We start from the raw sequence: 15,325 nt of genomic DNA, 5'->3' as shown, positions 1-15,325 counted from the left end.
TTTTTTTTTTTTTTTTTTTTAGTAGCGTTTGTCTCATCTCGACGCACCGAAATAGCGAGCTGGATACAAATGGAGTTGCACGCATGGGTCATCGAATCCTAAGACGAAGGAGAGAGACCGACGCGGCGCACGGGAAGAAGGGAGAGAGGAAGACGTACAGGTAAATGACGTCAGAAGGTGAGTTGTGACGTCAGAAAAGTAACCTGGGGCAGGCCGCGTGGCGCCATCGGTTGTCCGTTAATTTCTAGATGCCGAGGGAGACGTCCTCGTTTCTATATTAGGACCTAATGCAATATCTAACAGGATGCTCCTTTTTTTTTTTAAACGTGTTATCGCGTGGGCGTCGTACAAAGAGAGCCAACTTGCGGACGATAAAAAAATTTGATTATATTAAAAACCGTCCCGTCGTACAATACGAAGATAGAAATGCGAAGATAAAAACGGTTCGACTCCTGATTGGTCGCATTCTCGAGGTACAACTGGGACCGTGTATATTACATTACATTCAATACACACAATACGAAGATAGAAATGCGAAGATAAAAACGGTTCGACTCCTGATTGGTCGCATTCTCGAGGTACAACTGGACCGTGTATATTACATTACATTCAATACATTAATATATAAATAATAATAATAATAATAATAAATAAATTTTACGGAGGGCAAAAAAAATTGACAAAAAGCAAGTGTTAAATTAACAAGCTGGCCTATTTTGTTATGCTGCAATTGATTTATCAAGTTCTGTCTCGATTACTCGCTATCCTTAGAAGGGGCGATAGCACGGTGACGAATAGAAGAGAGAAAAGGACACGAGCATAAGAGGGAGAAAAAGGGCTGATAACTGAGGGATCGAGAAAGGGTTTAACATTGAGACACATCATCCAGCTTGAACACGTTGACCCTTTCGCATCTATTAAGTAGCACGACATACTAACCGTCCTGTAGACCGCGATCGTCGTTCGAGAGATTCCTCGACGAGTGTTTCCTATCGAGGAGACACATGCACAAAACTCATCGCCGCCGCCGTTCGACGCACGTGACGTTATCTGCCACGATGAAATTATACGGAACCGCACACGAGAATGGGATAACAGTAGTCCCGGATGGATTTAACTCACTACGCAAATATAGTCGCAGCTGAGAACAATGTTCAACTCGCAATGTAAAGTCAAAACTATCTTTATAAAATATATATATAGATTCAGGAGAGTTTACTAATTTAATTTCTTAAAATAAATTTTGCGCACGTAAAATGTCAAGGATACAATTCAAGATTAAAAATTAACAAAAACTATTATAAAAAATTATATCAAAATAGTTTTTATAAAATAATCTACGATTCTATGAATAAATTCATGATTACGGAAAAATTAACGAAAACTATTATAAAAAATTCAATATTCATATCAAAATAGTTTTTATAAAATAATTTACGATTCTATGAATAAATTCATGATTACGGAAATACTATAATAAGATGAGATGTAAAGGTGCATTGAAACACGTGCGAGATATTTTTCTCATCAAACGCATCGCGTTTCGACGATCTCGTGAAAACTAAAAAAGAAAGAATCAAAAATCATTCCTCGCCTAGGCCAATCGGTAGCAGTATCGATAACGCACATCATTGTCGATGTGTCTCAAGTGGAATGCTGTCAATTGAACTCAAGACGCCACTTGTCTCCAGCGCGCGCGCGACAACTTTATATTCCGGAGCAATTAAAGCCGATTAAGACAGCTGCGGCCGGCAATTGGTCGGCCAATCGCGAGACGGAATGTGACGCCGAGTCGCAAGAAATTTTTTTTTCCCCCATTTACTTGCCAAGATCAAACGTCGCCTGACGTTTCTTCGCGTCTGTCGCGTCAAGCTAAGCCCCGGTAATCCCGCGTGACACCTATAACGCTCGTTCTTTGTCTATTGTCTATGTCTGTCTATCCATTTGTTATTTTCGACTTGGTTTATTGCGATCATTAACCTGAAAGGTCTGTCTTATTCGAAGAATGCAGAGGATAACTCTCATAAGAACTGCGGGTCGCGTGTCAAGCTTTCGCTATTGCTCATCTTTCTCCGAGCGCATGACTCAGATAATCGTAAGCGAGATAGTTGTTGAATATCCATGATAAAAGTTACAGCGATAACAATAAAGAGAAAGAAAATATTACTCGTCCGGTTGAAGAAGCTAATTGTTGCGTGGAAGAAATGCTTTCGGGAAATTCGCTAGATTTTCTTATTGTCAGAAAGATAATCGAATAATCTATGATACTTAAAGAAAACTTACTAGAGTAATACCGATTACTTAAACATAATTCGATATAAACTATTCTTTTAATCAATAAAATCGCCCATATTGTAAAAGATGCTGATTGCCTCGATAAGGAATGCGAATCCAGTATATATGTATATTTAATCTTCTGACAGAAATCAAGCTGATAAACAGCAGCTGTTATGTAAGAAAATTCACAGACTTTGTATTGCATCACACTTTCCGTTCTCGGAATGAATATTTCGCAAAAGGCACAGTAGAAATTACCAGTTATAATCATAAGAAGAGAAAGAAAAACGTTTGATTAATCGCACTATTCTTTATCATTCTTATTTACGATTTTCTGATTACTTGAATAATTTTCTGATTATACTTTAATAACTATACTTCTAATATGTGATTACATACATCTCATTAATTCATTTAACAAATATCAATCTTAAATAAAAATATTTTTATAATTTAATAAATAAGTGATAATTATTCCTGTCAATTAGTTATATAAAATTCTACTGGATTAAAGAATTAAAAAAATTAAAGATGTGTAAAATCGTCATATTGCGAATATTCTTTTTTTTTTTTTTTTTGGTCAAACCTTCGCATTTTTCACAACGCGCAAAAATTTATCTCGCTGATTAAGAAATGCGAACTTTTCTTTTGCGGTATATAGGGTGTCCCAGATCAACGTGTTCAAATTGAAGGAATAAATTCAGCACGCTAAAACAAGAAACTTTTCTATTTGACACTATGGTCAAGTCTCAAAAATAGCGCTTCCCCAAATAAAAATTTAATAAAAATGAAGTATTGCTATTTTTACCAAAAATTCAGGTATTAAAGGCATAAAAATCATTACTCAAACAATAAGAATTATGTTTCATAATGTTCTAAAACGTAATTCTTATCATTTGATTAATGAATTTTATGCTTTTAAAATCTGAATGTTATAAAAATAGGGACACCCTATCTTTATTAAATTTTGATTTGGAAAAGTGCAATTTTTGAGATTTGATCAAAGTGTCAAATAAAAAAGTTTCTCGTTTTGACGTTTTTTACTGAATTCACACCTTCATTTTAGACATGCATATCTGGGACACCCTGTATATGCAAAACGACTTGTGTTACGCGTATTGTGCGCCTCGAGATAATCCGAGTCGTCGTCAAACAAACGTCAGAGACGTCGAAGGAGAACCGGTGTGTGTCCGGACACCTCCGGGACGATGTGACAGGCGAACATTCCTGAAGACGAGAGCATCGACGTTCGCGCAATCTCAAGGCTCAATCAAATACAACGCGATTATTTTTTTAATGCGAGAGATATTTTTACGTAATATAAAAATTCATTGATCCGTTTGAAAATGTATTGGTCACTTCCTTTATACGATCTGAAACTTGGAATAATCCATTCGACTCTGTCAATAACAATAAATCGGTCGAAATATCAATGATATCTTCGTGAAAACAATTCGAATCATTTTATGAGCAAAAGATAATATAAATATAAACCAGCGTACATAGGTACAAATCAATATTGACAGGTCGATGCTTTCGTCGATAATTTCTCTTATTAATTCTTTAACGAAGGTGAAATCCAAAGGAAAAATCTCGTTATCGATCTCGGGCCGACTCATTGACTTCTTTTTTTCTTTTTTCGAGAGTCGAGAGAGTACAAATATCTCGTGGAAGCCCGTTCGTTCCAATCAATGATCCCATCGATAATGCATCCCGTAATCGCGACGCTCGATCTATTTCCGGCGTACTCGTTCGTGCTAACCCGACGTCGAATTATACCGAGTGACCCTCGCGAATAGAAAGCGACTCCGAGTATCGTATCGTCGCGATGTTTTACGACGAACCTGGGGAAATCGAAGCGACGAGAGAGTCGCGTACACGAGCGACTTTTACGCGCCTCCAAGTAAAATAAAAAAAGAAAAAAAGATAAGCGCGAGTAGAGGTCGTCGTCATTTTAAGAACGCGAGGTCGAACGATCCCCGTCCTTCGACGATTCCGTTCTCGCGATGGAATCGGCGTCGCGTGAGAAAGTCGTCGGCGCGAGATACGAACGAAAGCACACGTAAACGGCAAACGGAGGAGATTTTTGACACGGAGCGTATAGGCCTAGGCGACCGCCATGATGGCGGTTATCGAGTCGCGCGAAGGGCGGCCGGGCGGGCTCGGCCGGAGGAGCGACACATCCGGAAGTCGCGAGATGCCCGGAATGTCAGAATTCCGATGTTACATACCTGGAGCTCCCTGACGGAGCTGCGATCGTCGGAATTCCCGGCAAAATGCTTGGACCTCTCTCTCTCTCTCTCTCTCTCTCTCTGTCTCTCTCTTTCTCCGCTTTCGCACTCGCTCCCTCTGCTCTTGCTCGCCGTCCTCGGCTCTCACATCGATGACTACGCACTTTCCTTGTCACACCTTTCCGTCTCGAGTACCGACGACTCGAGTTTACCCGCTCTACCTCCTCGGAGGGGAAACACTATCCACCGCACCCGCCGCTTTCTTTAAGGTTAACTGTCGCGGCGAGATATCGCGACGACACGGCGGCGACGACGACGATGACGCGACAGCGACGACGACGAGCGACGATTATACGTGGACGTTATCAACGACGGGGCGCACACAGTGCGGCGCGTGTCAACGTCTCGGGATGCGCGACGTTCGTACGTCGGCGATTGTTTTCATTCGACGACACACGAAAATTCTCGGCACGAACGAAACGAGCAGAGCTGCTGCTACTGCTGCGGCTGCTGCACCTTCACGTCACGGCTCTGGCGGGCGGCAGGCAGGGCGGGGCTCCGTGAATCGACTCTCGTGAACCCCGTGGAGCCGCGAGCCGCAGCGCCGGCACCCGAACATTGCCGAAGATTGCCGAGCGGCTCCGAGTGCCACCGAGCGCCGCCGAGCGTCGCTCGGCGCGACGGCCATGCCATTTTTCAAAGACCCGGCGACGAGTGGTGATGTCGCGCGTTTCTCTCCGATTTTCCGTGAATCGCGCGAGCGCTGTGACAGAAAATTCGACGATATGGTGTCCCACGTGAGATGGACGACGTCAGGAGGGAGAGAACGGCGGAGATTTTCAAGACGTCGGCGGATTTTAAAGTAAGTGCAGAGCGATATAAGACGATCGTGTGTGCGCTTGGCGATTCGCGTAATGGCGGATCGAGTTTAAACTTTTACGCGCGTTTACCCGCATTCGCTTTCTTACCATTTTTCACGCTGCATCGATTACTCGAGATCGATTTACCTGCGCGAATGATCGTCTCTAATTTTGACATTTACGTAATGACAGAGAGTAGACTAAGTTTAAATATATTTCTCGTTGACAAAAGTCATCGATAGACGCCAAGTGTTCATGTACGACGCGTTGATCGAATCGGATATTTATTCAAAATAAATAATATTCTTGGCCACGCTATATAATAACATTACCCGGCGGATAATCCGTCGTATTGGAAAAGAAAATATTTGACGTGCGCTTTTATCAGTTTCGGAGCTATATACAATAGATGTGTCGCGCCAATGTAAACATGTTTTTATACAACGTAAATACGAGTCGAGTTTGTTTGAATTTATTTCTTGTGAGGTATGTGTGCCAAAAATGAAACGCGCTTGCATGGATTTCTTATTTCATGTAATCAATAAAAAAATTTCGGTCTGCAAAGTAAAATATTATGGCCGGTAAAACAGGACGGTCCGGCATCACCTTAAGCCCATGTCACACTACGCATTACGGACGCGGATCGGATTTGGATTACGGACTGCGAATCGTCAATCATCCAATCAGATCCTTGGCTACTTCGCTGTGATTGGATGGATGACGATTCGCAGTCCGTACTCCAAATCCGATTCGAGTCCGCAATGCGTAGTGTGACACGGGCTTTAAAGGAGGGAAAATTTATCGCGGCAGATAATATATTTTTCTCGTCTCTCATCTTGCTAGTAAAATCACATTCTCTTTATCTGTTCTGGGTATATAATAGCTCTGTCTCTGTCTTACCCACAATTCTCTTACTGACTATTCCACGATAAGTTTATCGACAGAGATATTCGCGCAAAGTGACGCTACAATATACGACATCCGTATCGATTTGCATATCCATCCTATTTTCTCGTGCTGGCAAACACACACTTTTGCGTATCATGCAATATGTAAATTAATACTAAAAAAATAATAGATATTTTTAATTATATACGTAATATATGCGTGCTGCACTGTATTTTTATTAGCGTTATAATAATTTTATAACAGCAGTACTACTATATATTTTTTTGCATAAGTAAAATTTATTTCTTTAATGTGTGATTTATATTTACATAATACTGTATATACTCATATTATATGTCGCGAGTGAAATATCTATTTTATTTTATGTTGAATACGATCAGATAAAGTATAGTAACAATCATATGAAAGAAAGCGATTGTTATATGTATAATGTCACGCTCACAATAGCATAACATTTCTTTTTGTTGTATATATAAAATATCTCAGACACTCTCAACAATCAAAAGTCAATTTTCTTTTAACGAAGATGAAATTGGAATATTATACTTTCCATGTTATTATGAAAATCTTTTTTTAAGCGAATTAAACTGCGTCTTTTATATAACAAAAAATATATCTCCTCTATATTTTATTACCAAATTACCCAATAACATTTTTATTCGTCCATCGAAATATTTTTCGTCGATAATTTCAAAATCTCGTGACAAAGATAATGTTTAATTAATATCTGTGCTCGAATTTTGTTTAAATTTAAAACGCAGAACACCGCTCTAAACATATAGAAACGAATGAAGGCGAGTTGTCGCGTTGCAGTGGAATAAACCGTGAAATAAAAGCCAAGAATACAAGACGCGTTATGTCATTATGTCCTCGTGGATTGGCGCGTACATCGTTTCCGCTGGCGGCGACTCCAAAGCTCGTCACCCCCGTTGACGGAAGACAGAAGGGCGCCGAACGAAGAGAGCGGTCGGCGGGGGCCTGTGTGCGGAACCTTATCGATATTATCAGTGGACGACGGGGGTCGGTGCGGCGGGGAAGATTGCGGACAGAGGGGTGGAAAGGTGGCAGTATATGTATGCGATCGCGGGTGGGTGAACCTGGGTGGGGATGTATTCCGCGACGCAGGCGCCGTGCATGACCGCCCCCCTCTTTGCCTCCTTTGTTACGTACCGACGTCGACGGCGTCGTCGTCGTCGTCGTTGCCGCCGTCGCCGTTACCGCCGTCGTCATCGTCGGGAGTGAGACAGAGAGAGAAAGAGACGTCGACCCGTCTCGCGCCTCCTCTCGCGCGAATCAGTTCTCCGACCGAACACACGACGGCGACTTGCCAAACCGCGGGACTCCGGGTCTCCTAAAAGCGATACGAGGGTATCGCGTCGTCGCGACGTCGTCATCGGCGACTGGAAATTTTCGGGTTCTCGTAGAGACGTTGCGACTCTCGAGAGATGCGTCGCGTGTGCACCGCGACGGGGTAAGAGGGAGATAACGAGCACGCGGCGGAGCAACAGTGTTCGGCGACCTTCCTCTGGAGTGCGCCGGCCGGAGAGACGGTGATAGGGGGCAAGTCAGGTGTCTCCACGGTAGAGGATCCCGTGAGAGGGTCGCGAGGTCAGCGAGAGGGCATCGTATCTCCTGCGATTCGGTCTGCGTGAAGGCGTGGTGGGTCACGTTCGCGTGTGACAGCGCACGGAGATAACGCGCTTCCGTAAACACGTGAAGGAGCCATGGGATTGATAGTGAGAAACCAATCGCGAGATGATGCGCTGATGAATCGAGAGATAGATATCTAATCGAGTAAGATAGATTAGCGATAAAATCGAATACGCGAACGAAGAGGAGAGAAATAGAGTATAAAGGACGGTATTTTTTCGCGAATTATATTATGTGTTATCCGAAAATCTCGGTGAATTTTCCAACGGCATCCTCCGTAACGATCTGATCTCGACGCGTGCATATACGTCGATCGTTCGCGAGAAGCGTCGCATGCGGCGGATTTTTTACGGACCTCGACGTGGCTACGCGAGCCGAGGAATACCCCGAGAGATTAGACCGCGACAAAGGCGGTAGTCGGGCATGGTCGCGGAGGATGAGGAAGAAATACAAAAATAGCTGTCCCCGTGGTTGACCGGAGATGCACAGCTGACCAGCCGCGTCAGAGAGCGAGAGAACGTGAGAGAAAGAGAGAGAGAGAGAGAGAGAAACAGAAAGAGAGAGAGAGAGTGAGAGAACGAGCGAGAACCCCGACGTTCGATTAGCATCGGCGAGTGTCACGACTTCGCGTCGGGACGACCAGACCGGGAAAATCGATTCGATCGCGGTGTTTCGCGTAAACGCTTCGACTGCAAACACACCACGTGCCTTCACCGTCGTCGTGAACAGCTCTACTCTATCCTGGGCGTCGCGACGCCCATCCCCACTCGCACGGCCGTCTCGACTCATCGCGCGAAATCGAGCCGTTTCCGACGAATTCGTCTCTTTCTTTCGTTCGTGGACCGAGCGATTCAACAACGACGTCGTGGAGATGTCCGAGTCATGCGCCTCACCGAGACGTCCACGCTCCGCGATTTCGTCTATTGTGAAGTCTGACCTCGATCCCGTCAGGTCCAGCGAGATCCGCGAGCATCGCCGAGGAGTGCCTGCGGTCAGGAAGAACGCGAACATCCCGAGGATCGAAGCCACGAGGTTGTTGACCCGCCGCATCGCGACGCCGTCGCGTCAATATTTTTCGGCTATATCGGGTCGCTCGATCGTCAATTGAGAGTCACGAGGATTCGATGCGCGTGTCAGCTGTGAACGACGATCGACGCGATATGAGACTTTGTCGACGAGAGAGGAGGAATCGCGTCGAGGACGGACGTTACCGTTGGCGAGCGACGTTGGAGGCATCGTCGTAGCTCTACCTAAATCGTCGACGACGATTACGCGACCATCCGTGGAGGCCGACCGTCAGTCCAGTGGAAATCGCGAAAACGCCGGCCGCGAGAGAGAGATCCGTATAATCCACGCTATAAATAGATGTTCTTTTCGCGTGGATCCCGTCTCTTGAAGAGCACACACGCGCCACGGCATCCATCACGGCAGTGACAACGCGTGCACGTGCGACACGTATGTCGAACGTTCGACAAGGTGGTACCGACCTTCCCCCCGGATCGACGGCAGAAGGCCGTATCGTCGTGACGTCCTGAAGCTAAAGATCTTAGACAGATATCTAGATAAAGACGAGAACTCTGGGTCCAAACGAACGTGGCGTCGAGCCTTTCGCAAACGTAGTCGCGCTCTTCGATAGAGTCTTAATCGTGACGTATCGATATCGCGAAGACGAACAAGACCAAGAACAACGACCACCTATCTCGGTGCTCCTGGCGGACGAATAGACGCGAGATAAGAGCACCTACAGGGAGACAACAGATCTCTTTCTCGCACTGCCTTTTCGTATCCGCTAAGAAGCCTGAGACAAGCAGATGAGATGCATCGCTGATTTACGCCCGCGATCATCTCGTCTGATTATAGCAACGAAAATCTCTTTCTTTTCCTTATCCTCGTTAAGTCAAGTCGCGTTACGTTACACTATCTTACGGCTGATCACTATGCTCAACTCGTGCTGTGCTTTTTTCTACCGTGCTCGTGCATTGTTTGCCGCGAGTGTTTTTTCCTAGTGCTTTAGTAATTATCGCGCGATACATTAGGGATAGGGCCCGAGATTGCGCCCTAACGTCACACGGTCAAAAAACGCGGAAGTCTCGGCTGTCCAGATACCCGAAAATCCTGTTCCTGAGATGCCTGTTAGACGAGGTCACGTGGCGCCCAGAACTACGATCATCGAGACCATCATCCGAAAGTTCGATACGCACGGTAAGCCGAGATAAATCGCGTGCTCTATAAATTTCCATAACCGCGATATTTTTGACGGATAAAAATGATCGTGGGAAAATAATCGTACCCGCGACGATCAATTTAGGCGGACAGTTTGTTTACGTGAAAAAAAAAAAAAAAATTAAAAATAAAAACTGTAAGAGTCGCATTTTCACTCGGCGATATCGATATCATTGCATAACATTATGTTGATTATACAAATTATGATAATGACGTTTCTATTTGTGCCGATTAATTCAGTAATTTTACCATTTAATGGTGCAACGTGGTAAACGTACATCTGACAAAGAGGGGGTTAAATTTTTAATGAACGTATCGGTGCGAGTGCGGAATATTATTTCTCACTCGATTATCATAAATTTTCATAATATTATATATACTCGGTATTTTATTATCGTGAGGAGATTAGTATTCAAGATCGCTTATACGATAATATTATGCAAGAAGTAGAAATTAAATATGAACATATTTTACATTAATTTGATAAAGCCAAAGTATTTTTGTACGTTCATAATTTTAACGCAGTCGTTTACATATAAATGTCGCTTGCGTTTTGCTCTTTTCGTTCTCCGGTTTTCGCTTCAAAGGTCAAAACTAAAAATGTATGTCTGCTCTCTCTCTCTCTCTCTGTCTCTCTCTCTCTCTCTCTCTCGTCTCTTCTGACAGACGCGAAAATGTAATCGAAGTACTAAGGAATACCTCGCTTGAAATATGCGGAACGTGCAGGCATCGAGTTGGAGGTTCATTTTCAATATTATGTAAAACATCCCGACTATGATACGAAATGAGTGTGGAAGGGCTCGATTAAATGGAGGAAAGGGGTAGCTCTATGTCACAATGGGACAATGCATGTCACTGGCAATATCACTCGAGAAATGCTTCGAGTCCTTGCGAGACGAGGAACGGGCGCGAGAAGACGGGGATCGAATTGATTGCGAGAAGGGAAGAGAGATATAGGAATGATAGAGACAAGCAACAATTTCTTTTGCATAGTCGCGATTTACTGACAAGAATAGTCCTTGAAGGGATTGCTCGTTTAGATAAGAATATTCTGTTTATGTGCACCTTAATATACGACAGTGTAATATAAAGATGCGCATACACGTATTATATCACAGAGTGAGAAATGTGATGTACTTCATAATTTTTTATCGGTAATAAAATCACGAATGGCCATTTTCTTTTTACGCATACATAAAATTTTATAAATCGAATGTACTTAAACTGCAACTGTAGACAGGCAGATTCAGAGTTTATGAGGTTGGTAAAATGGTATTAGTGGCTTGCAATATTATATGGCACATATATAATATATATTTTTTCGATATTATAGCTCAAGGTTAACTGATTGAATTGTCATTAAATTATTTCATATTTATGATGCGATATTATCGTATAGCTGACAAAAATGCGATATACTGTACAAACTCATTGCAATAACTAAATGCTAATATATGCGTTTGCGCGTAGTTAATATCGAATCTCTTTGAGTTTGCAAAGAAATCTGCGTTTACACTTAAATATGGAACGTTGTAGATATATATTCAGTGAAGTTGTTGAGACAGAAATTATTTTTTATTTTCTTACATATTATTTTTATATATATGTATATTGTTTTCCTATGATTTTCTAAAATAACATATTTTAAACATTGCTACGAGATGTATAAGCCGTAAATGCGATTTTGCAGCTTGCATTTTCTCAATGCTTAGTTGGAATTAAATCGTTCAGGAAGGCCGGAGAATTCTTTAAATGGAGGATTAGAATTTATGCTGAGTAAGGCTGTCGTCTTTGCTTTTATTCCGCATTTTTTATCTTCGAGCAGATAACCCATTTCATGGAGAAAAAAATAAGAAACATAGAGAAAAAAATATGCAATTTTTTTTTAATATGTGTATTATTAATTTGTATCCAGATTTTTTATTATTTTAAATGTTTCGACAATCAAGTCGACTTTATTGAGGATATTTTTTGTGCAAAGTCATTGTAAATACTGATCACGTCGGAGCAAAAGCAAAGTCGAGATTCGTAATGTAATTGGATAATTTCGAAATACTGATGTTGCTCCACTTCAGCAACACGTTTTCTTTTTGTTGCGATCATAAACTGCTAATACACATTGGCAATGAACAAAATCGCTTTGCACAAATTGCAAAAGAATCCTCGGTTCTTGTTTAATTTAATAAACAACGCTACACAGTAAGTAATGTCACACGGCAAGTATAGCGAATGTGACATTAGTCTCCCTTAATCGTTAAATAAATGGCTGGAATTCTCTTGAGCGATGAGACTATACCGAGCGCGAAGGTGTCAAGTTTATTGGCACACGGTAGAGAAGCGAAGCTCGTAATATGATTGAACAACGATTTTATGTATTAAATTTCTCCAATATCAATATTGATTCAACAACTTTTACAATATTGCAACAGGCAATTTTCCCCCCAACAAGATCAAATTTGTTTTCGCAATTTTTTCTTCATGTGGTAATGTACAAGTATTAAGCTTTTTGCTACCAATATATCATTTTTCATTTTATCGCGAATGTTAAACGTCGTTAAATATCAAAATAACTACTCTATAAAACGTGAATTAAATATCAATTGTTGTAACATTCGATATCGAGTATTTAAAAGTTTTCAACATATTTTAGCTGAGAAAAGATTGGCTCTCGAATTTGAAAAAACACTAATTGGCGCTTGCATAGTAACGTGAAAGGAATTTAAAAAGTCAATATTTACCACGAAAGAGTATAAATTCCTCGAAGAATTCTTATTTGTCAAAGGTCATTTTTGTGTCAACGCGCCGATAGCAATCAAGCTCGTTCAATTTTCACTCCTTTCCGCGCGATTCGTCGACATTCACGGGGAAAGTTCATGCGACGAAATCACGCTTGACAGACTCGGTCGCGTTAGGATGTGTGGTAATAGGCATTAATGCTATAACTTCCCTCCAGAGAGAAGACCTTCGTGCGCTAATTTATGCAATAAAAAATATGTATATGTGCCAGTCAAGTGTGTCGTGGCTTCTAATCTGACATCTCGTCTACAGCACCCGGTCGGCGCGTTTTTTTTTTCTCTCCTCATACCATTCTCGGTCGCGACCTAACGACCCTTACGACTGATCGCATTTCACATGTGCTCGATACTCTTCACCTGTCCTCTTGAACGATAATCGAACACGACGTCGCAGGGTCGATCCGTTTCTCGATCCGTAAATTGCAGTGACGTAAAAAATTTAACAATTTTGAGGGTTAAATCGACGCCGAACTTTTAAGAAATTGAATCTTTTTACCGAATCAATGTCAAATTCCGTTCGATTTTACTCCCCCGCAACGTAATCAGCCGGTTTTCCAAGCTCGATCCAACTTAGATCCGCGCATTCTCTACCTAAGATCCCCAAGGATACACTTAACTTTTTTTCCTGCTATAATAGGGTCTCCGGACTTGATGGAATTTGTAAAAGTTTAAAGCAAAGTTATACCTCTTTGACCTTTAGATACAGAAAAGAACGTTTTTCATCGTATAAAAGTCGACTCCGATATAAAAGTCTACCGTGTTTTATTACATATATGCCCTGCCTTTTGTATGCACAAAGAACCGATCAACAAGCATTCTAAAATACAATACATTAAAGTTCATCGTTAAAAATGTTTCATTCAAATAATAATATAAAGTGGAGAAACTGGCAAATAAGAACCATGACGCGGTTATTAATGCGTAAACTTTTTATTATTAAATTTTAATGCATGTTTATTAATAAAATTTAACAATAAAAAATACTCTGAGCCTATTGCTGTTATTATCAAAAAAAAATATTTGTCACATTTCTTGTTATCAATAATGATATTAAATTACAGTTTTCTTAGACAATATCTAAATTATAAATTAATAAAGGTAATTTTATTTGCAAATAAATTGTTAATTTTTATTTCTCTGTCGGTCGCGTTCGAATGCCATATGTGTCAAGGACAGACTACGTTCGTTTGGCAAATAATTCAAAATGTGCGCACGCACACAGGATAGACAGCGGAGGATAAGAAACCGACAATATGTGACACCGAGAACCTGGCACAGGAGCTTCCCTACAAATTCCCTATTCGTGTACGAGGCTATTAAAAGTCGACAATTGCGGCGCTTAGAATCCTTTTTTTATTTCATTGATGAGCTTTACCATCGTCTCTTATCTCGAAGTTACTTAATCTTACGGGACAATAGACGGCGATCTGTCATTCCTATTTGTCGACAGAGGCAATAGACGCGCTGTCACTCACGGGAATCGCGCTCGCGTGTTTATGGTCGATTCAAACCGACATGTGATTTATTTCAGTAATTATGTGTTGCACGAACAATGTTGAGAGATATCGTTCCCTATTATATCATTTATATATTAATGAAATTATAAATCCTTAAATCATAGTTTTAATATAAATACAGAACGAGAATGAGATTCAACGCAGCTGGTTGTTCAAGACTGGCATAATCGGCTTTAAGCGAAGAGAACGAGCGTTCCTTTATTTAGCCATCTGAAAGTCCTTTCTGACACTCGCGCGACTGCGAGCGTTAAAAGTCACTGTTACGGCAGATCAATCAGCCACTTAAGTTTCGCCGCGTTTTCAACTCCTTTGAACTTTTCGCTTTCCATGACGCTTTTGCACATTCAATGTTCACGCTGCACAACGTGTGACTCGGAAATCTCCATTAGAGACGTTGATTCGATACGTCGCTCGGCAACTTTGAGGATATTCGTTTGATTCACTTTTCCACCTCGCCTAAAATGGAAAACGTTTCGTTACTTGCGTAGCACTATTTTTTATCATCGAGAAACGTAACAGAAAAAATGTCACGAAATTACGTGCACGTGAAATTATGTAATATAACATTAATGTAGCTTTCAGCGATCGGTGATTTATATTTAGACTACTTCTTATATAACTCACGTAATCGCTCATTTTTCTGTTTTTACTACTTGTTGTCGCGACTGACGACCAGGACATATGTGTGTGTGTGTGTGTGTGTGTGTGTGTGTGTGTGTGTGTGTGTGTGTGTGTGTGTGTGTGTGTGTGTGTGTGTGTACGTGTGCGTGATTTTTCATCTCCGGGCATCTCGGAAAGATTTACATAGCGCAAGGTAGCGAACTGATCTATCAAATCGAGCGGATCCAGGGTCGATTAAAGAT

At 41.7% G+C, this 15,325-nt stretch overlaps 2 protein-coding genes across 12 annotated transcripts in view; one reads left to right on the top strand and one right to left on the bottom strand.

Annotated features, from left to right (window-relative positions):
- LOC115243808 (guanine nucleotide-binding protein G(I)/G(S)/G(T) subunit beta-1) overlaps window positions 1-5,069 on the bottom strand; it is a 19,076-nt gene extending 14,007 nt beyond the window's left edge. The window contains exon 1 of the mRNA XM_029821045.1: window positions 4,509-5,069. The gene's annotated coding sequence lies outside the window, so the exon portion shown is untranslated. The remainder of the gene's footprint in view (window positions 1-4,508) is intronic.
- A 164-nt stretch (window positions 5,070-5,233) lies between these two features.
- LOC115243767 (potassium voltage-gated channel subfamily H member 6) overlaps window positions 5,234-15,325 on the top strand; it is a 103,340-nt gene continuing 93,248 nt past the window's right edge. For 9 of the 11 annotated variants that reach the window (XM_029820972.1, XM_029820971.1, XM_029820976.1 and 6 more), the window contains exon 1: window positions 7,516-10,129. In XM_029820972.1, the coding sequence (XP_029676832.1) occupies window positions 10,054-10,129 (76 nt within the window). In that variant the 5' untranslated portion in view covers window positions 7,516-10,053. Of the gene's footprint in view, window positions 5,371-7,515; window positions 10,130-15,325 lie in introns of those variants that run through there. The other 2 variants (XM_029820975.1, XM_029820979.1) reach the window with 2 other exon arrangements.

This window comes from Formica exsecta, unplaced genomic scaffold (assembly GCF_003651465.1).
Source record: "Formica exsecta isolate Colony F162 unplaced genomic scaffold, ASM365146v1 scaffold733, whole genome shotgun sequence".
Taxonomy (NCBI): Eukaryota; Metazoa; Arthropoda; class Insecta; order Hymenoptera; family Formicidae; genus Formica; species Formica exsecta.
The sequence above is the reverse complement of the archived record's forward strand: the minus strand, read 5'-3'. Positions and strand labels throughout refer to the sequence as shown.